The 26,072-nt window shown below is 37.7% G+C and overlaps 1 protein-coding gene across 1 annotated transcript; it reads right to left on the bottom strand.

The window, feature by feature from the left end:
* Positions 1-1,073: 1,073 nt before the first annotated feature.
* LOC122025228 (AT-hook motif nuclear-localized protein 7-like) lies at positions 1,074-25,518 on the bottom strand. The gene is made up of 5 exons (XM_042583999.1): positions 24,709-25,518; positions 23,651-23,718; positions 4,511-4,642; positions 3,508-3,669; positions 1,074-1,571 (listed from the first exon to the last, which is right to left on the bottom strand). Exons 1-5 carry the CDS (start codon positions 25,169-25,171, stop codon positions 1,287-1,289), a joined length of 1,110 nt encoding a protein of 369 aa, XP_042439933.1. The 5' UTR covers positions 25,172-25,518; the 3' UTR covers positions 1,074-1,286.
* Positions 25,519-26,072: the final 554 nt, after the last annotated feature.

Here is a 26,072-nt window from a genome sequence, read left to right as displayed (position 1 = left end):
TCACTCACCAGGACTTCCCTTCTGCCTAGCTTCACTCACTAGGACTTCCCATCTGTCTAGTTTTACTCATCAGGACTTTCACCTAGTTTCACTTACCAGGATTTTCCATCTGTCTAGCTTCACTCATCAGGACTTTCACCTAGCTTCACTCACTAGGATTTCCCTTCTGCGTAGCTTCACTCACTAGGTCTTCCTATCTGCCTAGCTTCACTTACCAGGACTTTCACCTAACTTCACGCACTAGGATTTTCATATTGCCTGGCTTCACCCACCAGGGCTTCTCATATACCTAGCTTCACTCATTAGGATTTTCATACTGCCTGGCTTCACTCACCAAGACTTCTCAGTCAAGTATCCGGTCAATCTTGACCTACTTAACTCTTCTTCACACCAATCTAATCAAATCCTAACCAGAGGAGAACTGCTCAAGCAATCTCTCAATCGGATGATTGCATCAGCAATCTCTACATATTGTCAATCTCCATGTATTATCAAATATCGAAACCTAAACAACAAGACTCAAGCTTAAGTCAATTCAAGTTTAGTCAAATCGGTCAACTTTAATCAAGGGATATTACCCAACACCTATATGTAGTAATTATTTATATTGTATTAAAGTTAAATTACATTAAAAGATTTCTATTTCTATTTCTATTTTTTATTTTTAAGTAAATAGTTAAATAATATTAATAAAGGTCCCTGGACGACACACACGCGTTACTGCCGGCCTAGGGTTAGGCCATGTCAAACATAGTCTGCCTACTGACGTCATGTACCGCCCACCTGACCTGTTTGTAGTGATGAACTGCACAACCTGTCAAAATCTAGCGCATCGTCTAATTTCTACCTTAATTTGAACTCGACGCTGTTTCCACTTAACTTATTTAACCCCAAATGACATTTTGCCATGTCCAAAGCATTAAAAAAAACACACTCGAACAAAACACCTCACCTTCCAAGCGAACTCATCCCCCATCTACCAAAGTCAAGCAGTTGAATCAAACCTCACCTGATTCTCTACGACCCTCAACCAAACCAAACACCGAATGAGATAATGATGAACACACTAAATGCAAGAGAGCTAACGGAGCTACCGATCCATACAACAAACCGTGCAAGTTTCATCATCCATGATACAGTAAAATGCAATCTAACAACGCAAACGTCAGGGAGTTTTGGACAATGCACATATATGTGCCTAGTTCTGATCAGAAGAGATGATTCCCAGTCGAGAAATAAATGCCTATCAATTGAGAAAGAAGAAATCCTTTTGCCTTTTTCTTGTTTCACCCTCCAGGCAAGCTTATGTTTATGTCCATTGCGGTGCTCCGTGGGGCAGTCGTTGACTGTGGCGGAGACCAATTTTCCACTCTGAAACCTGGTGTTGTCGAAGGACCTGGCTTGGCGATCGCTGAACTAGGCTGTGACTGACTGCTACTGAATGCTTCCTCCGTGTCTGTTCTCGAGAGTGGAATTGTAGATGTTGGTGTAGATACTGACCCAACTTCAACTCCTGACCTCTTTATCTTCTGCTCCATCTGGTAACTTGGCAAGAAACTTCCTACCACAACCTAAGATGTAAGAGCAGGGTAAGGATGGAAGTTTATTTTGAATGTCGGTCGTCGAAAGAAATGATTTTAGCTTAGTGCATGCTAATAATAAAATCAACTGAAGAATTATGCTTATGAAATATAAACACAAAAGAAGAAACCACGCATCTGCAACATGTCAATAGTCGGCATACGAAGTTGGTGTTGGGGTCCATGCAAAATTAAACAATAGACGCAGCAGAACACACCAGAGACCTAAGCGAATTCTAATTACATCGTTGGTACAGAATTTTACCTCTTGATGCGTAAAACCGTTGCGGATTTAGAAAGTCTGGCCGATCTCAGCACAATCAATACATTCGCGCCTCTAACGATATCCACATGAGCACTTGCACCACCCCACAATTGGAGAATCACGTAACCCACATCGTAATGCTAGCTACTATTTATAAAATTGAGATCGAACCCTAACTTTTAGGGTTGACACGATAAGATCGTATTCCAAATAAAAATAAACTCAATCTCCAAATCTCATCTAATAAGACTTCTTTTTTTTTTTTCCATGCACATCCAAATGCAAACAAAAATACAAACATGGATATATCAAACTGTGGCCTTTATTTGTTTTGGCTTGTTTAAAAATCCCAAATGAATATTAGATTAACCATTCATCCAATAAATTTAAAATCCAATTATATTAACCCAATAATCTAATAAGATCCAATTAGATTAATCAATTAATCTAACAAGTTTACAATCCGAAACTAATTTTAGACTTAAAACTTAAGCTCAGTTTAATTTAGTTATACTAAAATAAAATAAACTCTAAATTAATACGTTGTATGACCTAATAGATTGTCATAACGTTGGTAGTGACTCTAAAATCATATTTTAAAGACAAGCAATGAGTGACATCTAGCAATGCATCATGACTACCCAAGTGACAAGAATATCGTAGATCCAACGTAACTTGTCCGTGACTATTTTATTCTATAATTTAGCCCTTTTCTTCATGATATCTAGATTAATTTAAGAGGTATAGATCGTGTCATCCTCTCATCAATCTATATGTTTCTTGATCTCTAAGTAGACTTAACCAAATAAGCTCAACATCTCATATTGAGTTATTTGAGCATGATCATGCATTTTAGTAATCCTACTTAATCAAGGGGTCCACACATATATCACTTCTATTATATGAAAGGGATAAATTCCGTCAATATCACTCATATCCCTTTGCATATCTTATTGTGTACCTAGTGAACAACTTTATAATCAACTTTTTTATAGGTGATGTTTGTCAATACTAAAGTACACAAAGGGAACTATAGTGATTTCAGATCAAAAAATTATTTATATTAATAGTCACTATGAAAATATTTATGGCACTCATATAACAATTCATAAAACAGTATATATTCTTTAATATATACTCATATGTTAATTTGATATCTTATATCCATGACTTGTAAGATTAAGTTGTTAGTTAATTTACATATTAGTCTCAATGTATTAATATTGTCCTTGTATATTAATATTTAATTAGGAATAATTGAGAATAGTATTTTATATATATTTATAGTCTCTCACCATCAATTCAACTAATTAATATGTTATAGAACATAATCTACCACTGTAGGGCATTATTATATTTATTCAAATTTGTACAGATTTAAAGCAAATATAATAAACACAAAATGTTACCTTCTATTAAAATATGATACAATAGTCTCATATCAATCGTCTCATAATTGACTCTTAGGCTAACATTAAGAGTTGGAATGAATGTTTTTGAAACATAGTTTAGCAACCGTAATAGCAAAACATATTGCTCATAAAAAATCTTTTTTAAAGTAAGAATATCTGCTGCAGGAAAGCATCACTTCAGAGAAAGAAATGAAAACAAGAATGTATTGAAGGAGGTAATTATGAGAAAGTGAAGGGTCAGAACTATGACCTGCACGGGACTTGCAGCTACCAGTAGGCCAGCAACTCCTCCACCAATAACTCGACCATCAGGACTTGCCAATGAAACACTCAAGCCGCCGGCTCGGCTTCTTGTTCCTCCATTTTCAGTTGGCATGAACGATCCAGATAAGGATAGCAGTTCGAAACGGCCCTGTTATACAGCAGATTAGACAAAATAAACCAGAGAATGTCCAATATACACTGATGCCCACAGGAAGTGAAGAAATTCTAGATGTTATGTAAACAATTTGGACAAGTTAATGGAAAAGAAAATAAAATCTAAGTAATTGTTGATCAATAAAATTTTTCAAAATTAACTGATAGGCAAATAACAATGCCACATTGACGAGACTGGCAAATTATGAAAGGAAACTAACATCATGTAGGGAGACAAATTTAAATCATTAATGAAAGTGATTCCCAAAAGTAAAAAAGGAATAACATATCATGGTAACATGCTTTGCCATAAGCACCATTGCCCAAGATGTTTTTCTCTAAAAGTGAAAACCTTTTTTAAGAACGAACAAACTTATAACTGCATCAACAAAAATTTTAGCGTATACTATACAGGCACTAATGCAACATGAAGAAATAAAACCTTTCAGTAACCAACTCCATTATATTAATTTTCATTTACAATCCTATTTTATCATCATTATGCTGGCAGCTATAGCTGCAACCTATATTTTATGGGAAACTCAGTTAGCGAATAGGTTATTGTGGTTAGATTTAAAAGATTCATTTATTTTTAGAAACCCAGAATTGGATTAGAGATGGGAAAAAGTGCACACATCAGATATCTGGAGGAAAAGTGCAATCGTTAGAACAATAAGTCATTCACAGACAAATATCTTAACTGTGATTAGGGACCTATGGTTATAAATTGTGCTTATTAACATTATATACTAGTTTCTTTTCATTATATTGATTAATGCTTAAAGTATACAGTTAAAAACAAGACCAAACTATTTATCCTACATTAAAAGAAATACCTCATAAGTTAATGTACCGCCACCTGAATCAGGCTGGCGAAGTGTCACATTTGAGATAATACCATTGGCAGATAAGATACAAATAGCTTGAGGACCTTGTTGTGAAAAAGATATTATCTTCATGGTAACATCCTGTGGAGGAAAAGCAAGAGGATAAATATAAATCTGTTGAATGACATAATCAAGAATATACAGGACAAGAGAAAGATGTACATTTACATCGTAACCACTTAAAAAAGTAGCCCTGACCTTGGCTATTTTCTGCTTTCTTCTTTATTCAATAAAAGAACGCAGATGCATTTTTTTTTCTTTGAATCATCTGCTAATTTTCAAAATTTGGGTAACTCTAACCTAAATGGAATTAGACAATAACAATAGAAGTTTATTCCTACTCATAGTTAATACATGCCCATTGAAATGCTATGATATATTGACATGATCTTGTTTCCCTATGATATGGTGAAAATTTTGCTAATATTTTGAAAGCAAGCACAGCAACTGTATCAGTATGGCTTGTTAGCTTTAGACAGTGGTTTACGTTAGAATCTAGGAAAATAGCTAGCAGATGACAGTGGTTAGAGCATAGTTTTAAAGCAAATTAACATTGTCAAAATGTAAATCTGAAGGCAAAGGCATGCGGCTCAGCATTCAGCTCTTCCAACCACCTAACCCTCTGGTTTATATGTATGGAGTGGACAACAATTTCTTAAATTTTTTGTTTGTCTACTTGGCCCATGACAATCACACAGCTTTGTTATATTAGTTATAAGTTATCTTATTAAATAAAATAACATTTACAGTTTGAAACTATGTTAATTTTCAGAAATATTTGTTTCTCCGTTATTCTCCTCTCAAATAACTGTTTCCCTAAATTGCAGGATATGACTCATCAATTTGATTCCTGTATCAATCTTATAAAATGTACTAAAATTTTCCTCTATACCTCAAGCATCTTCTTAGTTCTCAATTTAGAAAATCAACATGAAGAAACATTTTGTTAGATCCCCAAATAACCCTTAACATATGTCCCTTAAATTCTAATAACACAAAAGAAGCAACCACCATGCTAAAAGTTTGAAACTATAGAAATATAAGGTGTCCATGCTTCATTGAAAATTTCATTTTTCCTTTCTCAAAAAAGGAAATTGAAAATAATAATTCTTAAAAAAATTTGTCATCATCTTTTTAACTTCGCTATACACTAAAATTTATTTGATATATAGAACGGATGCTTGATCAAACCAAAAGTTCACACCGTTGTGACCAGCTCAGCAAGAATGAAGAAGTTGCCAGATAAAAAGTACCCAATGACAATATTTAAGATTAATCATTCAATAATGCTAGGTGTTTGCATTTTAAATGAAGGATCTTTGTCATTATCAATGTTATCACCAAAGTTTAAATGATTAAGGGCAATTTGCCTAGAGACCCTTATTATTTACCGTTGACACACTGCTAATTGTAATTAAATAGAGATGCACACAGATCAAGTTAGTGCAAAAACATTCCATCTGAATTCTGAATTTTTGGGAGAAACTGACCTGAATGGATTCTGAATGAATTACAAGTTTGAGTTTTCCTAAAGTTCATGCTGAGGCAATCCTTTAAACTTGATCAAAACTGGCCCTAGTACCAAAAAAACACCCTCACTCATATTGTCCATAGAATGCCCCTGATTACCAGGGAAAATCAGTTTACAATTATATTATTCATTGAAAGTGAACTCTTTTGCGCATCAGGAAGTATCCAGGTTCTACTTATAAGTTCATGATGGTCAAAATTGATTTGAAGGCACAATCTGATTATGAATGGGCACAAATTGATTTGACTTTTGACCATTATGAATATCTACTCTCCTAAGTAGATCTTTTCTAAGATTATAATACCAAGCTAGTGATGTGCGCAGTGTTATATTTGAGAGGTGTCCTAAGACAATCGCCTTATGGTATATACCTATTTATTGGATAAATGAAGATTCACTATTTGAAAGCATATTCTATAATATGTGTTTGATTGGATCTTAAACTCACTTACTAAATATCCGTAATACGATTCATAACATGAGAGAACTTGTGATTAGATCACAACTTGTAAGCATCTCTACATGTGCAATTACGAATATATTGAAATAGTCCCTAGCCGATGAATTGATGAGTTCGGACATCATTGACTCTGTGAGACTAGCATGGATTATACTCCTTGGTCTAACTAAGTAGTTGTTTGTCACAGACATTGGGATGTCGAAAGTTAAACGTGGATGTTAGTTAAGGTAACTAATTCATTGGAGCGACCTGCTATGAGACTTCATATGGTTCTCTGCATATATAGATACGTCAATGAAAATCTCATTGCAGCTTGAGTACAAGTTTCTTTCAACTTAAGATATTCAAGTCACGGTCATGGAAATTTATACTTTGACATCTTAAACAAGAATCTCTGTAAAGGTGTTAACCAGGGATGATTGAGTATAAGTCGAAGTGCCAAAAGATTTTGAATAGCCAACAAAGGATTCATCACTCCTTACAAGGAGATGTATACTCTATGGTCACTTGTCAGGATTGTTAACTTAAAGTTGGCCAAAGCATTACATGTTAAGAGTACGAGACTCTTGGGCACATGTACGAGTAATTTAAATCCACGGAACGAGAAAGTATTACTTGGGCTAAGTGTGACGTAGTCAGTCTAGTGGAGACTGACACAAAAACCACATCCTGAACCAAGTAGGTATAAGACGAGTGAAAGGAACGAGACACGACTGTAGCTGCTAAAAGGTTTAGAAGTAGTTTTAGAATCAACCATTTGATTTTCTGGTCAATTAAGGATCATGATGATCGAACCATAATCAATGGTTAATTATAGACGTCCAACATAATCGAGAACCTATAAGGTCACACGCACTATAAGTTTATCTTAGAGACTTAAAACGAATTTAAGAATTGGATTCTCAGATCGAGAGAGAGTGCGAATGGACCCTCTTTTAGTTTAATTATGAACCAAATTGGTTTGGTTCTAATTAAAAGAGTTTTTGTTTTAAACCAAATGGTTTGGTTTTGGTTTTGAACTAACTTGGTTTGGTTTGAACCAAACTTAAGACTAATGGTATAAGTTGTGGGTTAATGGATGCGAGTCTTGGACTTGATCCTCTAACCCAACAGGAGATATATATATACATTGATATATAGTTGGGAGAAAACACACGAAATTCATTAGAGAATAGGTTTTTTGGAAAACCTAATTCCCTTCCTCCTCTCCTCCCTCTTGTGTCGTCGACCACCTCCCACTAAGGAGATTGGTTCTCCTTGGTCCGGCCACCTCAGGACCTCCGGCCGCCTTCTCCACTTCGACCAACAAGTCCCCGACGACTAGGAGGACACCGGAGCACAAGGGGTCTGGTCAAGTGCCGCCGCCCAAGCCAACAAAAGCCAGGCGGACAGATTCTGTCCGCTCACCGTTTGGCTTCTTCCCGACCTCCTATTGCTCCGATTTTGGTGAGCAAACATCGCTACCGGATACCTGACATCTAGGAGTACTTGTTACCTCTTTCTCAGCAAAATTTGGATACCGGAAGGCTTCGGGAAGTCCTATTCACAGAAGGTTTTCTGACGGGCCAGCAACCTCTTCGGTTGCTTTTCTTGTCGTGATCCTTTTCTCGGATTGTCCCGTCTTCGCACGCAAGGCTAGTACCTTTCGCGAACATGAAACTCAGATTTTGTGAAATCGTCTTGACGAAAGCTCAGCGTGGATACGAATAGAGGAAAGGCTCGAGAGCGTCGCTTTGGTTGATTCAATTCCACTCCACATCGATCAGAAGCTTGCTCGTTGATTCCTATAGAGACTAGCCTTGTGAGGATAACAAACTGTATCTACAAGGTCCGATCACAAACTGCCAGGTACGCCTAACATAAATTTACTTTCCGTAAAATTTTAATTATGTGATCATATCTAGCCGTGTTGTATCCTTGCATGTGTGCGGTGTATGTGATGTAATAATTAGGAATTATTATTGTTTTTATTTCTGCTGCGCATATTTACGAAACGTGTTTTAGCACACACCACATTGAGCATTTCCCCAACACAGAGATTACCTACACTTTTATGCATGATTTGACGGGCATTCACTTGTTTTCTGAGTATGTTCTATGCTATTACACTCCTCTTTATTATCTTTGTTAGAGATCTGCTCGTGCTTGTTTTGCTATTGACAGGATGCATTTCTGGAGTGAAATGGAATTAAGGCATGTTGCAGAACGACCCTAGAAGAACAGAGCCCTGTTGTGCCCCTGACACTACCGTGTCTCCTCACCCGAGAGCAAGCAGACCACGACGGTACCCCCAACGCGGTCGTGCCCTTTCACCAGGGCCTATTCAAGGTAGGTCGTGTGGTTTCACATGACCGTGCCACCCGACCAAGGCTCAATCAAGGTCAGGCCGTGTGAAAACACACGATCATGTGCTTCTTCCATAGATGCATCAAGGTGTGGTCATGCCAAACGGCACGACCATGACATGGCCCCATGGTCGTGCCCTACGTTATAAAAGGGGATTCTTCCCCCTTTCAAAGGGGAGGAGGGTCTTCCCTTTAGGGAGACCGATTTTGGTCTAGATTTGTTTATCCTTCAAACTCCAATTGATGATCCGAAGTTGATTCTGTCCTCTCTTTCAACTCCAAAAGCATAGGATTGGATCCGAAGACCTCTCGTCGTCTTGGCTAAGTTTTTCTCTCTCTTCTTCTTATATTGGATTTTTAAGCTTGCAATCTCTATCTTTGGATTCATCTCCTCTTGTCATGGAGTAGATTCATCTGTTCTAGGATTAAGGGAGTAGTTGTGATGTTAATTGATGTATACTCTTTGAATTTGCCAATTTTCTATCCATATGACATGTTTATGCCTTGTATCAACTTGATTAAATGTGTACGTAGAATATTTGTGCTTAGATCTCATATTTGAATGAATGATTATATTGATTTGTTCGCCCCATAAAGGGGATGCTCTAGATCGTATGATCGGGGCCCTAATGAAAGGGTATCCCTTTTACCGGACATCTAGAGTGTTGTCTTAAAAGGGGAGACACTTCTCTATAAGGAAGCATTGAATTAGGCTTAATGGGTTATTTCTAATCCTATATTATTATGTGTCCTGCGTAATCTAATGAATGTATGACCGGGGGCTCTAGTGGTAAGGGTATCCCTTTAACCAAACTTCCTAGGTTACCCTTTTTACTTAGTGGCATCGGATACCATTAGAGATAGCACACCGACATAACCGTCGCAGGATAGTGTCGGTATTGAGTTAGACTTCCTACATGCACATAAGGATAGAGGATGGGTGATGTGCAATTCATAGTACATTAATTAGTGTCACAACGAAACTGAACTCCTAGAACGCTTCAGACCAAATTTCCTCAGTCAACTCTCTTTCCTAGCTGTCTCTTTTCTTTACTTCGCTCTTGACTTTAGTGCGTAAATTCACAACATTCGATCATTTAGCTAATTCACTGTGCTAAGTCTCTAGTGCTTAAACTCAATCATGTGGGTTCGATATCTTTTATTACTAATGACGTAGCTGTGTACTTGCGGCATTGTAATAAATTTTTGGTGTCGTTGTCGGGTAATTTGTGCGTTTAATATTAGTTGACGAATACTTGAGTTAGTCTAAACATTTGTTTTTTTTCCTTTTTTGTAAATATTCTTGCATTTTCTTTTTTTTAATATATCTTGTATTTTCTTATTTTAATTTCTTCATTTTCTTTTCTGTACTTTAATTCTACATTTTGATTTTTGCTTTTTGATTTCTACATTTTGTATTTTTCAGCAATTTAATTTTTATATTTCTAATTTCTGCATTTTTAATTTGATTAAGTCTTGTTCTTGCATGCATAGATCTAACCCTATAGGAGATTTATTACCTCTTGATCCCGAGATCGGGATTTTCTAAAGAAGAAGAATCCTACAAAAGCAACAAGAAGAGCAAGCAAGAACACAAATGGCAAACAAACCTCTCAAAGATTACGTAGCACCTTATGCTCGAAGACTCCGGTCTAATATCACAAGACCATCTATTGAAGCCAACAATTTTGAAATAAAGTCAATCGTAATTACTATGGCCCAACAACATCAGTTTGGAGGAAGACACACGAGGATCCAAATCAGCACTTGAGGTTTTCTATAAAATTTATGGAACAATAAAGATGAATGAAGTACCAGCCGAAGCGATTAGATTGCTCTTATTTGGCTTTTCTTTAAGGCAAAGAGCAAAACAGTGGCTCTCTTCATTATCTGCAAACAACATTTCATCTTGGGAATAGTGTGAGTAATTATTTCTTGATAAGTTCTATCCACCTAGTAAGACGGTACATATGTGGAATATAATTGCTAGCTTCAGACAGTCTGACACTGAATATCTATAAAGCATGGGATAGATTCAAAAATATGCTCAGATCATACCCTCACTATGGCTTGGAAAAATAGTTAGTAATCCACAAATTTTATAATGAAATCAATTATCATATAATGGTATCTCTTGACTCTGCGACTGGAAGAGCACTTATGAACAAAAGTCTTGATGAAGCCGAAGAAATAATAGAGTGTGACTCTTAATCATCATCAATGGGCATAAGTGGTAGTTCTTTTCCTGGAAATCCAATTAAGGAACCCAGTAAATATGGCGCTGATGCTTTAAGTCTTATATCAGCAAAAATGAATGTCTTAACAAGAAGTTTGAGTCTATGGGAACCAACACGGTGAACGCAATTATAGGAGTTTGTGTATCATGTGGAAGCACGGAACATGCTCACGAAGCTTGCCTACTTAGAGCTATCTCTGCTCAATTAGCTCAAATTGAACAATGTGACGTTATTGGCAACTTCAATACACAGCAAAATAACCCATACACCAATACGTATAATCCGGGTTGAAAGAATCACCCCAACTTCTCCTATAAAAATAACCAAGATCAAGGGTAGCCCATTGGGCAACGTCAAAGTTATCAACCGGAGCAACAACAAAGCTATCCACCACCACAACAACAACCCAACTATCAACTATCCCGAACAGAAAAATTGCTTGAGAAAACTCTGGCTACGCAGTAAGAGATGAAAAACGACCTCAAGTAACTTAATCAAAGGATGGAAAATTCTGAAAAGCACATGAAAATGCTTGATAGCCAAGTGGCACAAATAGCTTTTAACATCCTCAAAAGCATCGGGGTTTTTCCAAGAAAGCCAGATATAAATCCTATTGAGCATTGTAATAAGATTGAGCTTTAAAGCAGACAGACCTTGAGAGATCTCCAAATGACTACTTCCAACAAAGGAATTGATATTCAAGGAGAGCCCTCTCCTTCCTCATCTCGCTTTGGTAGCACTCAAGAAGAGGAGAGTACCATTTAGGTCGAAGAGCTTCCTCCACCAATAATCCAAAGTAAAACAGTCCTTTTCCCCAAAGATTAGCCAACACCAAGAATGATGAAGAATTTGGTAAATTTCTGGAGAAAGTCAAAGCACTCTGCATCGAAATTCCTTTAATAGATGAATTGCATCAAATATTTGTCAAATTTTTGAAAGAAATCATGTTCAACGAAAGAAAAAAGGAGGTTATGAGACCGTGGCATTGACAGAGGAGAGTAGTGCTCTATTGTTGGACACTGTGCCTCTAAAGCTCCATGTTCCAGAGAGTTTTTCGATTCCTTGCAAGATAGGAACCACAGTCATCAGAAAGGTTTTCTGCGATTTGGGGGCTAGTATTAGTCTCATTCCTTTTGCAATTTGTAATAAGCTGGGTTTCAAAAACTTTAAGTTGATCACTATGGCATTGCAACTCGCGGACCATTCATGTAGATACCCAATGGGTATCACTGAAAACGTGCCAGTGGAGGTGGGGGGTTGCATCATCCCCACCAACTTTGTTGTGCTAGACAAGGAAAAGGATCCAAAGATCCCAATAATTCTGAGAGGTTATTCCTCGTCGCTACAGGAGCTTTAATTGATGTGAAAAATTATAAATTATCTTTGGTGATAGGCGAGGAAAGGCTAGAATTCGATTTATCTAAATCTTCTAATCTTATCTCTTTTCTTAAAAGCAGTTGTAACAAGTTGGATGAATTCCAACAAAATGCAAGGATGTTTCACCCTCACGAGAGGTCGTCGGATGTTGTTCCTAGTTCGGTAAATAATGAAAGGAGATCCCAATAAAAAATAAAAAATACATCTGTCCAACGAGAGCAAAGATAAAGGAAGATCAAGAAACATCCACCTTTGGAGCGAAAAGCCAACCCTCTATAGGCATAGCTCTAAATTGAACTGAGATGGGGTCGAGCTAAAAACCTAAAACAAGCGTTGCTTGGAGGCAACCCAAGAATTTCTTTTTCATTCGTCTTTATTTTTCTTTTTCATCGAGTCTAATGCACTTTTTCAATTTTGTTTTCAAGTTTATTGTGGCCTCCACGAGCTGGCCATGACCTTTCCATGGGCGTGGAGGCACCCTTGAAGACGAAAAGGAGGAAGGTTGTGAAGAAACTCAACAAAGCACACACCTCATAGCCATGTCTCTTAGACACGGTCATGTCTTCTCTCCAAGAAGGATGCGGCCGATTCAATTGGCATGGCCGTGTGATACTGGCCAAGAGCATTCATGCTACGGCCGTGTCATTTGACACGACCGTGTGAAATTGGCAGAGAGCATTCATGCTACAGTCGTGTTGTTTGACATGGTCGTGTGCGAAGTTGTGCTTAAAAAAAACAAAGCACAACACGACCGTGTCATTTTGACACGGCCATGCCAGACCAACCGAGCCCAACACGGTTGAGTCATGGCTATAAGGCACGACCGTGGGAGGCAACACACGTCCCCCTCCCTCTTCAAGAACACTCTCTTTTCTCTTCAATAATCGCTCTCCCCTACTGTTCTTTCAATCTTGTCTAACATTTTGAAGAAGATCCGACGTGAAAGTGGAGGATCAAACGAAGGGAACAATCTGAGGGACAAAAGCAAAGGAAAGGCTTCTTCCAAGGACAAAGGCAAACAAATTACACATGACGAAGGTAATGACAATGAATTTGGTATTATATCTAGAAATAAAGAGAAAAAAGCTAGATTTGATTCTCTCGTTACTTGTAAATTGGTTTGCACTAGATATTTAGATCCTACTACTATAGAAGTGTTGAGGATTAAGGACGATATTGATTGGTTAATTAGTGCTTTCGATTAGAATGATATGATGTATTCACACCAACCAACTTATTTCCGTCTTACCCGAGAGATTTTGAGTTCATTAAAGACCAACTTTACATCTGAAGAAGATTATGATGGTAAAATCTGCTTTAGTTTAATGAATCAAGATTTTCAATAGACTCTATATGACTTTAATAATTACTTCGGCCTATCTATAGGGGATCTTGCAGATTTAAGCCTAATTTCAATAGCAATATTTTTTGGAATTCAATTACTAGTTTAAATGAACCCTACGACCTTTCTCGATCTAAAGCTTCCTACGTGCAAAATTCCGTATTTCAATACCTCCACCGTGTAATAAGTAAAACCATTTTTGGTAGAGAAAAAAGTGACGGGTGGTTAGAAAGGTGAAGTTTTACTTGTTTTAGGCAATGCATAATAAAGTTCACATTAATTCGGGATTCTACTTTCTACAAACCCTTGCGCATATTGGGCGCTCCGTGGGCATTTCCAGACAGCAGGTGGCCACTCTCTTCCAATACCATGAGCATATTGGCCACCTTCCTAGAGTGTCTAGATTCCCTGCTCGACCACGTTCACCTCGTCCTGCAGATCTACCTCCTTACCCCTACCCTCCCCCACGAGGCCTATACACCCCCCTCGTACACCATATTGATTTCATCGGGACAATGAAAAGTTTAAGTCTGGGAAGTTGTACATAGACTTACTTTCTTTGCATTTTAGTTCATTTCAATTGTATTTTGCTTGTTTTCATGTTAGATTTCATTTTAATTGCAATTTTCTTCAGTTGCTTTGATTGTTTTGCTTGTTTGTGGCATTTGAGAACATCAATCTTCACCTAACTGTTGACTTATCCGATAGTAAAATTGTTAGCACGTTAATTTCATGATTTATATTGTTGTGAGAAATAATACTAGTATGTCTAGTGAACTTCTTTTCTCTATCTTAGCATGAAGTGAGCATTGTGTTGCAATGAGAAAAAATTGAGTATTAGTCTAATTTTAAAGATTTCATTTCACTTTGCCTAAGTTTGAATAGTAGATAACTCTGAAATAGTCATAATTCATCAAATTGATTTAATACTTGGGTTTCTATAGTGTTTTCTTAGACTATATCTTGATTACTAGATAATGCTTGAGTCATGTAAGTCTACTTAGAAAAATCAAAATATTGCTATATTTGTTAGTGTTATATCTAAAGCACAAAAAAAAAATGAATGAACGAAATTCAAGTGTTACACAATGCAATTACTGTGAGGGAAAAAACAAAAAAAGGGATACAAAAAATAATTTCGCAAGTAGAAACTAGTAAGATACCCCTTTGAAACCGAGTTAGGTTAAAAATAATTTTGCATGTGGAAACTAACAAGTTATCTCTTTGAGACTGAGTTAGGTTACTGGGAAAATAAATACTATATTTCTCTTGATATAGAGTACACCTTTAAGACTCTGGGTAAATTAAGAAAGATGAACTAAGCATGTGGCAGGTAAGTGTCTATCGCCGGGAACACAAGGAATTCAGCTAGATGACGATTTGACTATGATTAGGGATTGAAATTTAAAAAGCTTAGGTCACTCATCGCACTGTGTACGAAACTTAAATTTAGGTCACACTTAGGTTATTCTATGATCATGCTCACCAATGAAACTAGTTGATAGAATTGGATTGTTTCACTAGAGATTATGATGCACTATATTGGCACATGAATCTATATTGTGGAATTTTACTTGAGGACAAGCAAAGGTTCAAGTTTGGGGTGTAATATGTGTAAATTATATACACTTTTATGTATGTTTTGATACACATTCACTTATTTTCTTTGAGTATGTTCTATGCTATTACACTCCTCTTTATCATATTTTCAACATAATTACTCTCTTTATCGGAAATCTGCTCGTGCTTGTTTTTTTGTTGACAGATGCATTTTCGGAGTGAAAACGTAGTTAAGGCATGCTGCAGAATGCCCCTAGAAGAAGAACAGAGCCCAGTCGTGCCCCTAGCACGACTGTGTTTCCTCACCCGAGAGCAAGCAGACCATGGTCGTGCCCCGGGCATGGCGTGCCCTTTCACCATAGCCCATTCAAAGGTCGGTCGTGTGGTTTCACATGGTCATGTCCCCTAACCAGAGTTCAATCAAGGTTAGGCCGTGTGAAAATACACAACAATGTGCTTCCAAAGACGCATCAAGGTGCGGCCATGCCAAAAGGCACGGTTGTGACACAGCCCGTGCCTAGGTCGTGCCCTACCCCATAAAAAGGGGTTATTCCTCCTTTCAAAGGGGAGGAGGGTCTTCCCTTTAGGGAGATCAATTTTGGTCCAGATCTACTCATCCTTCACACTCCGATTGACGATCCAAAGTCGATTCCATCCTCTCTTTCAACTTCAAAAGCATAGGATTGGATCCAAAGACCCTTAGCGTCTTGGCTAAGCTTTTCTCCCTCTTCTTCTTAGATTGAGTTTTTAAGCTCGCAATCTCTATCTTTGGATTCATCTCCTTTTGTCATGGAATATATAGATTCATTTGTAGTAGCATTAAGGGATGTAATTGATGTATACTCTTTGAATTTGCTAATTTCCTATCCGTTTGACATGTTTATGCCTTGTATCAACTTGATTAAATGCGTATGTGGAATATTTGTGCTTTAGATCTCATGTTTAATTGAATGATTACATTTGATTTGTTCGCCTCGTAAAGGAGATGCTTTAAATCGTATGACCGGGAGCCCTAGTGAAAGGGTATCCCTTTTATTGGACATCTAGGGTGTCGCTTTGAAAGGGGAGACAATTCTCTACAAGGAAGTATTGAATTAGGCTTAATGGGTTATTTCTAATCCTATGTTATTAAGTTTCCTGCATAATTTAGTGAATGTATGACCGAGGGCTCAAGTAATAAGGGTATCCTTTTAACCGGACTTAGTAGATTACCACTTCTACTTAGTGGCATCGGATACCATTAGAGATAGCACTCTGACATGACCGTTGCAGGATAGTGTCAGTATTAAGTTAGACTTCCTACATGCGCATAAGGATAGAAGAGGGGTGATGGGCAATTCATAGTACATTAATTAGCGTCACAATGGAATCGAACTCCTAGAACACTTCATTAGACCAAATTTTCTCAACCAACTCTCTTTCCTAGCTCTCTCTTTTCTTTACTTCTCTCTTGACTTTAGTACATAAATTCACAACATTTGATTGTTTAGCTAATTCACCGTGCTAAGTCTAGTGTTTAAATTCAATCCCTGTAGGTTCGATATATTTTATTACTGACAACGTAGTTGTACACTTACGGTTTCGTAATAGCTAGCATGTGTTAGAATATTATAAAAAAATATATTTTTGATGAAAATGCCATTTTTTACTTACAAGCTAATTTGCTAATTAACTTGAGCACTAAAATCAAGAACTTTAACCATCATGAGCTTTTAAACACTCTCTCTAAGTAATAATAACTACATTCTTATATTGAAAAGAGTTTATTTTGATAAAAAAATTCAATGACAAGTTGATTCATAAATTAGTTTGTGCCCCATTCTAGAATGACACCTTTTAGAGTATAAGCTGAAATAAGTTTGTCAAGACCAATATGAGTTTCTGGACACTAAAAGCAAAACATTGTCTCTTTGTTTTATCCAAAGAGTTCATTTTGATTATATACACACACACACAGTGAGAGAGAGAGAGAGAGAGAGAGAGGGGGGGTTATACTGCGCCCACCCCGTGCGTGGCTTCACTGCGAGCCTGAGAGGGGCCATTGACGTGGCAAGAGGGGGTGGGCCCCCTATGTGGGCACCTCCTCAAATGCACAAGGGGCGAGTAGAGCATAACACCTAGGGTGTGTTTGGTTCAAGTCATCATGTATGACCTTGGTTATGTGATTACCAGGTAATCACATAACCAAGGTTATGGGGAATAAAACATAACCAAATGTTGTTTGGTTCAACCTAGGTAATGCAACAAAAACTTGTTTGTTTGAAGGTTTTAATGAATAACCTAGTTTAATATTTTACCGTATTACCCTCAATTACAAAACCAACTATACATAATATTATTATTATTATTTATTTATTTATTTTTATGTTTTTTACTTTTCTTTATCCTGTATATTTTTTTTTTATGTGTTTTTTTATTTTTTTTATTTTTTTAATGTTTTTATATTTTTATATTATTTATTTATTTTTAAATTTTAAAATTTTTTATTTTTTAAAAAAAAATTTAAATTTTTTTAATTTTTTTAAAAAAATTAAATTTAAAAAAAAATTTAAAAATAAACTTTTTTAAATTTTTTTAACATTTTTAAATTTTTTATTTTTTATTTTAAAATTTATATTTTTTTATTTTTTAAAAAAATATATTTTAAAATTTTAAATTTTTTAAAACATTTTTTTATTTTTTAAAAAAATATATTTTAAAATTTTAAATTTTTTAAAACATTTTTTTATTTTTTTTTACATTTTTTAATATTTTTTTACATTTTTTCTTTTTTTTTCATGTTTTTTCTTATCGGAGGGTATTTTTGGTAAAAAAAATTCGTTAACCCCGGAATCAAGAAAAACCTTAGTTTTCTAAGATTTTCTGATTCAGGGCTGCATGACCCTTTTGCTGACGTGTCGGGAATGGAACATTACTTAGGAATCATCGAATACCTAAACCAAACAAGGTTTTTGTTGATAACCTTGGATAGATAACCAAGGTTATCAAAAATAACCCCGAACCAAACGCACCCCTAGGGTGCATTTGGTTGGGGGTTATCCTTGATAACCTTGGTTATCCATCTAAGGTTATCAACGAAAACCCTGTTTGGTTTAGGTAATCGATGATTCCCGAATAATGTTTCATGCTCGACACATCAACAAAAGGGGCGTGCAACCTAGAATCGGAAAACCTCGAAAAATTGAGGTTTTTCTTGATTTCGGGATTAACGAAATTTTTTTACCCAAAATACCCTCGAATAAGAGAAAAATAAGATAAAAAAAAAGAAAAATGTAAAAATAAAATAAAAAATTTAAAAAAATTTAAAAAAACATTAAAAATTTTAAAAAATAGAAAAAAAATGGGAAAAAAATAATGAAAAAATGGGGAAAAATAAAAAAACATAAAAAATGTAAAAGATTAAAAAAATATATAAAAATAAAAAAAATAGAAAAAAAAACATAAAAAACATAAAAATAGAAAAATTAAAAAATGTAAAAAAATTAAAAAATGTAAAAAATCAAAAAAAAAATTTAGAAAATTTTAAAAAAAATAAAATATAAAAAACTAAAAAGAAATAAAAAAAAACACATAAAAATAAATAAAAACGTGAAAAATAAAAAAATAAAAAAAAAACATAGAGTTTAAAAGATATATATGATTGGTTTTGTAACTAAGGGTAATATAGTAAAAAATTAAATTAGGTTATTTATTAAAACTTCAAACAAACAAGTTTTTGTTGCATTATCTAGGTTGAACCAAACAACATTTGGTTATGTTTTATTCCCCATAACTTTGGTTATATGATTACTTGATAATCACATAACCAAGGTTATATATGGTAACTTAAACCAAACGCACCCCTAGGGGTATAAATGAGTCAAGCCGCTCATGAGTCGCTCGATCAGCGGCTCAGTCAAAACTCGACTCGAGCTTGAAGTTGACCGAGCTCAAGCTAAGCTCGAGTCGGCTTGATTAGAAATCGAGCCAAGCTCGAGCCTAAGTATCACTAGCTCGGTGGCTCGTCAAACCAAACGAGCCAGTAATAATATATATTTTTATAATATATAATATATTAATTCATTTATTGGAAAAATAATAATAAAAAAAATTTAAGCTCAAGCTTGAGCTCGAATCCATAATTAAATATAAAGCTCAAGCTCGTGTTTAACTCTACATGCTCGAGTGAGCTCGAGCTCGAGCTCGAGTCGAGCCAAAAAGGGGCAAGCTTGGGGGGTCTTAGCGCCGCCAACTCCCCTCCTTCTCCTCCAACTCGCCGTCGACGGCGTCTCCATCAACCTCCGCCTCATCCACTTCCCGTCCATCGCCATCGGCCTCCCACCTGGACGTGGGAGCCTCGCCAACGCTGACTTCCGCCAGCACACCGCTTACTTCGAGGGAATATACGTGCTGGAAGATCCCTTCCGCCGCGCCTTCGCTGAGCTCCGCCCCGATGGCGTCGTCTTCAACTAGTTCCTACCATGGACGTTCGCCATCGCCGAGGAGTTCCCCATCCATCGCCTCGCATTCCATGGCTATGGCGCCTTCGCGCTCTGCGCCAACGCGAGCCTCCTCTACCTGTCGTGCCTCTGCTCCTCATAGCCGCTGCCGCCTCCTCCCGCGGATGTCGCCGCCGCCTCCAGTGGCTGGCGCCCCCCGCGGTCGTCACCTTCAGCGGGCAGCACCTCCGGTAGGCACCTCCGCCCCCACCTTCAGCGGGCACCGCCAGCGGGCGCCGCCGCCGGTCACGCCCCTGCCTCCCAACGCTATCGTCCTCTCTACAACCTCCGGCGAGCAACCTCCGACCATCGGCACCACTCCCGGCTAGCCACTCCGCCGCCTTTGCCGGCTGCCAGATTGTGTTTCTCGTCCTTGTCCCCCTCTCAGTTGTCGCGTCCAGTGGCATCCATCGACCGATCCGCGGCCCCTGTCGATTTCACAACTGTTGTCATCCTACGATCCGTGCTACCGTGAATAATTTTGACGCCGAGCCAGTATCTGATCCACGCCGATTGGCGCTTTCGACACCGATCTGGCCTTCGAGCCACCGTTGTTGTGCTCTGGCCTGCGTGCCGATATTATATCTCAGCCTGCGCGCCGATGTCATCTCCTGGCTTGCATGCTGATGTCACCTCTTGACCTACGTGTCGCTACTATCTCTCGGCCGGCGTGTCATGCTCCGGACCTAGGTCGCGCTCGGCTCCAGGTAGATCCAGCTTCTCAGCTGACACGTTCATCTACCCTTTCGGATCACGACGACTAGATCAGCATCGCGACCAGCTCATCGATTCATCCGAGGGCGCCCCACCGGGGCCAGGGTACGTCACCGTACTCGTCTTATATTTATTTTATTGTTCTGTTATTATTCGACTGCTTATACATTTGTGGGACCCGCCTCGAGCATCGGGGTACCAGGGACCGGGGCAACCCGATCGCTGGCTACAAGTACTGTCGACCAGAGGACCTCTGACGACTTGGTCAACACAGAGGACAGCTCACCATCCGAGTCATGGAGATGTGGTCAACATTCCAGACACATCATTCGAACAACCCCATCTTCTCAGATTCCCGACAGGAACATGCCCCATTCTAGAGTGATACTTTTAGAGTATAAGCTGAAATTAGTTTGTCAACACCAATATGAGTTTCTAGACACTAAAAGCAAAACATTGTCTTTTCGTTTTATCCAAAGAGTTCATTTTGATTATACACACACACACTGAGAGAGAGAGAGAGAGAGAGAGAGAAGGGGGGTTATATTGCGCCCACCCCGTGCGTGGCTTCGCTGCGAGCCTGAGAGGGGCCACTGAGTGGCAGGAGGGGGTGGGCCCCCTATGTGGCCACCTCCTCAGATGCACAAGGGGCGAGCAGAGCATAACACCTAGGGGTATAAATGAGCCAAGCTGCTCATGAGTCACTCAGTCAGCGGCTCAGTCAAAATTCGACTCGAGCTTGAAGTTGACCGAGCTCAAGCCAAGCTCGAGCCGGCTTGATTAGAAATCGAGCCAAGCTCGAGCCTAAGTATTACTAGCTCGGTGGCTCGTCGAACCAAACGAGCCAGTAATAATATATATTTTTATAATATATAATATATTAATTTATTTATTGGAAGAATAATAATAATAAAAATTCGAGCTCAAGCTTAAGCTCGAATCCATAATTAAATATGAAGCTCAAGCTAGTGTTTAACTCTACACGCTCGAGTGAGCTCAAGCTTGAGTCGAGCCAATATAAATTGAGTCAAGTCGAGCTCGAGCCTAGGTTGGCTCGAGCTCAGCTCGGCTCGTTTACAGCCCTAATAACACCCCTATATATAGAGAGAGATAGAGATTTATTATCCCGCACACTTCGTGCACACCCAAAATTTTTTCCGATTTAAATTTTTTTTTACTTAATCTCATAATTCAACCCCTAAACCCTAAAAGCAAAATCTTATCGGCACAACCGGGGACTTAAAAAAATAAACAAAAAAAATTGATCAAGGCACCTCGGATCATTGAAGGCGCCTCGAACTGTAAGGGTTGCCCACCGTGGGCGCCCACGGTGGGTGTGCAAGGTATCAAGTTACTATATATAAACTTGGTGACTAGGGTCAGAAAAAAAATTGAGTTGGTTTTTTTTTTTAGTTAAAGAAAATGAGGATGAGACAAGTTTTGGTCACTTTCATTTAAAAGAACCACATTTTGGTAAATTCACCCAATTATTATATATACTAAAAATTTATTATGGTCTCAAATTTGGATAATTTAGACTAATTATCTAATTTCGCTAAAAGGGTCTATAAATAAATATGGACTTTAGTCGTCTCTAGTTGTAGCTTGAATTTAATTGAAGTGATGAACTACAACACAATAACTTTATACATATGCCAAACCGTCAAAAAAAATAAACAGCTTTTTACCGAACCTGATAAGTTTCTAAAATATCCGAATCACGTATCATAATTTCAAAATTACCAAATCGCGTATCTACTTCCCGTTTTACCCTCGTTCTCAAATCAATTTGACTGAAAAAACAAACCAGTTAACTAGTTTTTTTTCCAAGTCGAATCGATTTCATTCTATTTGAAAAATCATCAACCGATTTCAACCAAAACTGCCTAATGGATCTAGAGACCTCAAAATGATATGAAATCAATTTCTATATGTTCGTCTAGTTCTCCTGATTGTAAAAATATCATCAAACATCAATTTGACCCAATATATTAAAAGCAGTGATTTTTTGAACATGAATTAATTTTTCGGACACATTTAGTTTAAAAAAAAATCACTACTCACAATATATTCGGTCAAATTGATATTTGATAGTATTTTTACAATCAGAGGAACTAGACGAACACATATGAACTGGTTTCATGCCATTGCAAGGTCTCTATGTCCATTTTGGCCAAAATCGACTAATGGACCTAGAGACCTCGAAATGTCATGAAACCAGTTCTTATGTGTTCATCTAATTCCTCTTATTGTAAAAATGCTATCAAACATCAATTCGACCGAATATATTAAGAGCAGTGATTTTTTAAACACGAATTAGTATTTCGGATATATTCGTGTTTAAAAAATTACTGCTCTCAATATATTAGTTCAAATTGATGTTTGATAGCATTTTAATAATCAAGAGAACTAGATGAGCATATATAAACTAGTTTCATGTCATTTCAAGGTCTCTAAGTCCATCAGTTGATTTTGACTGAAATCGACTGATGAATTTTTTCAAACACACAGAAAGAAATTAATTTGATTGGAAAAAAAACATTCGACTGATTTTTTTCAGCCGAATTGATTTGAGGATGAGGGTAAAACGGGAAGTGAGTACGTAATTTTTTAAATACGAATTAGTTTTTCAAATATATTCATGTTTAAAAAATCACTGCTCTCAATATTGGTCAAAATAATGTTTGATAACATTTTAATAACCAGGAGAACTAAACGAATACATATGAACTAGTTTCATGTCATTTCAAGGTCTTTAGGTCTATCAGCTAGTTTTGACCGAAACTGATAGATGAATTTTTTTAAACACAGAGAGAAATCAATTCGACTGGAAAAAAAAATAGTCAACTAATTTTTTTTTCCAGTCGAATTGATTTGAGGACGAGAATTTAGTAATTTTGAAACTATGATATGCGATTGTATATTTTAGAAACTTATCTACTGGATTGGGTAAAAAGCCGAAAAATAAAACTTATCATACAGCACATTATTTTTCCAGTAATGTTAGAACCGATTAAATGAATTCAAGGATAGACAAAGCAATACCTCTCCAACAGCAACAGTTATTATATGCGGTGCGAAATTTGCACCTGCAGAGCAGGCAACCATCTCCCCTGTGTCACAGTATCAAAAAGTTAAGATTTACCAGAGAAGAAAAGATTCTCAAAGACCGAGTCTTTATGAAGTAAATCAAGTAAGAACCGAGACGAAATATAACCAAACATTTTCAGCTACACTTAGGTGGCTAGCTGCTCAGTAGATCGTTGTTTTCTTTAACTTGTGACTTCGACGAGTTTACTAAATGAATAAAAAACATAAAAAGATACCCAACGACTAAGATCTAAAGCTTTTACAGAGTTTTGGAATGAGATAGCGTGCTGATAAAACTAAGCTAGCTTCAACAAGGACGGAAAGTAAATGATTATGTCCACTGTGTGCCAGCACACTAACAGTTGATTCTGGATGAGGTTCCCTAAATTTCGTGCCCCAACCCAGTTTCCCGCTGGACGACCTCTATTCAAGAATATCCAACCCCACATCAAGTCGGCAACTAAGATCCCACTCAATCCCCGTTGGGTACACAAAAATAAGTGCAATTTAGAATGATCCAACCCCACTTCAGCTCTTACTTATTCTTCAGTTTTGGGACTTGGCATGACAGAGACCAAACGACCAGGGACTCTGTGAGATTCAGGACCTCAATTCGCCAACCCAACCCCACTGACTTAGCTTTCTCTGGCAGATTCAACGCCCCGATCTCATCAGATCTCCCGAGAACTAGTTTCTTGAAATTCCAAGTTGACAGCAACCTTCAAGATGAAATGAAAAGGAACAGAGATTATAGAGAAAGACAGCCCCAAAATACCATTTTGGATTCACCCATTCTCTAATCGGACACTGACTAAACATGGTACGGTTCTCAATTTGAAAAGATGGGATTTGGGGCCATGGGAAAAGGGATAGATCTGAGAAATTTCTGGGGGCAAATGAATGAGCGCAAGATTTTTGGCTAAAAATGAGAGTTGATATCAGAAATAAGGACAAATTAAGCAAAGAAGGGAACGGAGAAGAGGCCAGAGGGGGAAAAAAAGGACGAGGCTTACCTGCGATGGTTGTTTGCTCAGCAAAACCACCTGGGGATAAATGCTCCGCCTGGAGACTGAACTGCGTAGACGGCTTGCTCGCCAGACCCACCGCTCGCCCTCTACCCCTCTTCATCACCGTCCCCACCGCAGCCGCCGACGTGTACTGAACGTTGGCCGGCGCAGATGCCGAGAGTGGCATCGGGTTCAACGGCCGTAGCGGGGTTCCGTCCGGCCCGTTCTTCCTCGGCCGCCCTCTCTTCTTCTTCAACAGCCCCGAAACCTCCCCGGCATCTCCCGCCACCGCGATCGGAGGCCCTACCGCAACTCCAGTTGCCTTAGTCGCTGCAGCAACCTCGCTAGCAGGCTTCTTATCCCTCACAGCATCTGCCGCCGGATCCGACGCCGCAGGCGGCGGGGGCTGGTAACTCCCAGATGCTTCCACCACTTCCGGAGAAGGTACCACTCCCTCCCTCTCCTCCATGCATAGATTAATCTAGCCCCAAACAGCCTAAACTCCAACACCGACACCACTAGATCAGTAACCACAAGGAGATCCACCGACCTCCGCAGTCCACTCTCTAGGGCGCCATCAAGCTCCACAACAGCTCGCCACCATGATCTCCGCCAAAACAAAAATTCCTTAAAAATCGGAAAATATATATACTTTCCTGGCCAAAATTTTCTCTCTTTGTTTCTTCTGTGTCGCCACCGATTTCACCGGTGCCGATGAGAAAGAAGAAGCAAGAACAGTGCCGGAAAAAAAAACCAGAGAATGAGGAGATATAATTATTATTAATTGTATTAATAATACAAATTAATTGTATTAATAATACAATTACTACGACAAGATAACGAGAGAAAATATTATTAATGAGAATAAAATAATAAATGGAAATTAAAAAAAGGTGCAAATAATTTGAATTATTTTAATAGCAGAGATACAAAAATCGAAAGATGTATTTGTTAATGGACGGCCATTAACGGAAGCTTTTAATAATGGAAAGAAATTGAAATTATTAGGAAAGGCGGAATATAATAATATTTATAAATTATTATTAACACTTTTTTTGGGTCTTTTTATTTATATAGTGTTTGTCGACCAGCGGAGGAGGAGCGTGGAGGAGTCCGCTTTGCTCGCTAGTCACCTGCTTCTTTTGTCCTCTTCCTTTTTATAAATTATTTTGAGCACTAATGATAAAATGCCACTGTATTTGGATAAACACACATCAGTGTCATCGAAAATTTCTTATTCATTCTTTGAAAAAAGATTTTCTTTTCGTTTCTTTTCAATTACTTGATATTGCTGTAAAATAAGGTGAAATTTCATTTTGCCTCCAGGTTTATTTACCTATTGCCTTTTCAATAGGATCTCTACAATTTAA

Source organism: Zingiber officinale, chromosome 1A (genome assembly GCF_018446385.1).
Source record: "Zingiber officinale cultivar Zhangliang chromosome 1A, Zo_v1.1, whole genome shotgun sequence".
In the NCBI taxonomy this organism is placed as follows: Eukaryota; Viridiplantae; Streptophyta; class Magnoliopsida; order Zingiberales; family Zingiberaceae; genus Zingiber; species Zingiber officinale.
This window is presented reverse-complemented; position numbering and strand designations above follow the sequence as displayed.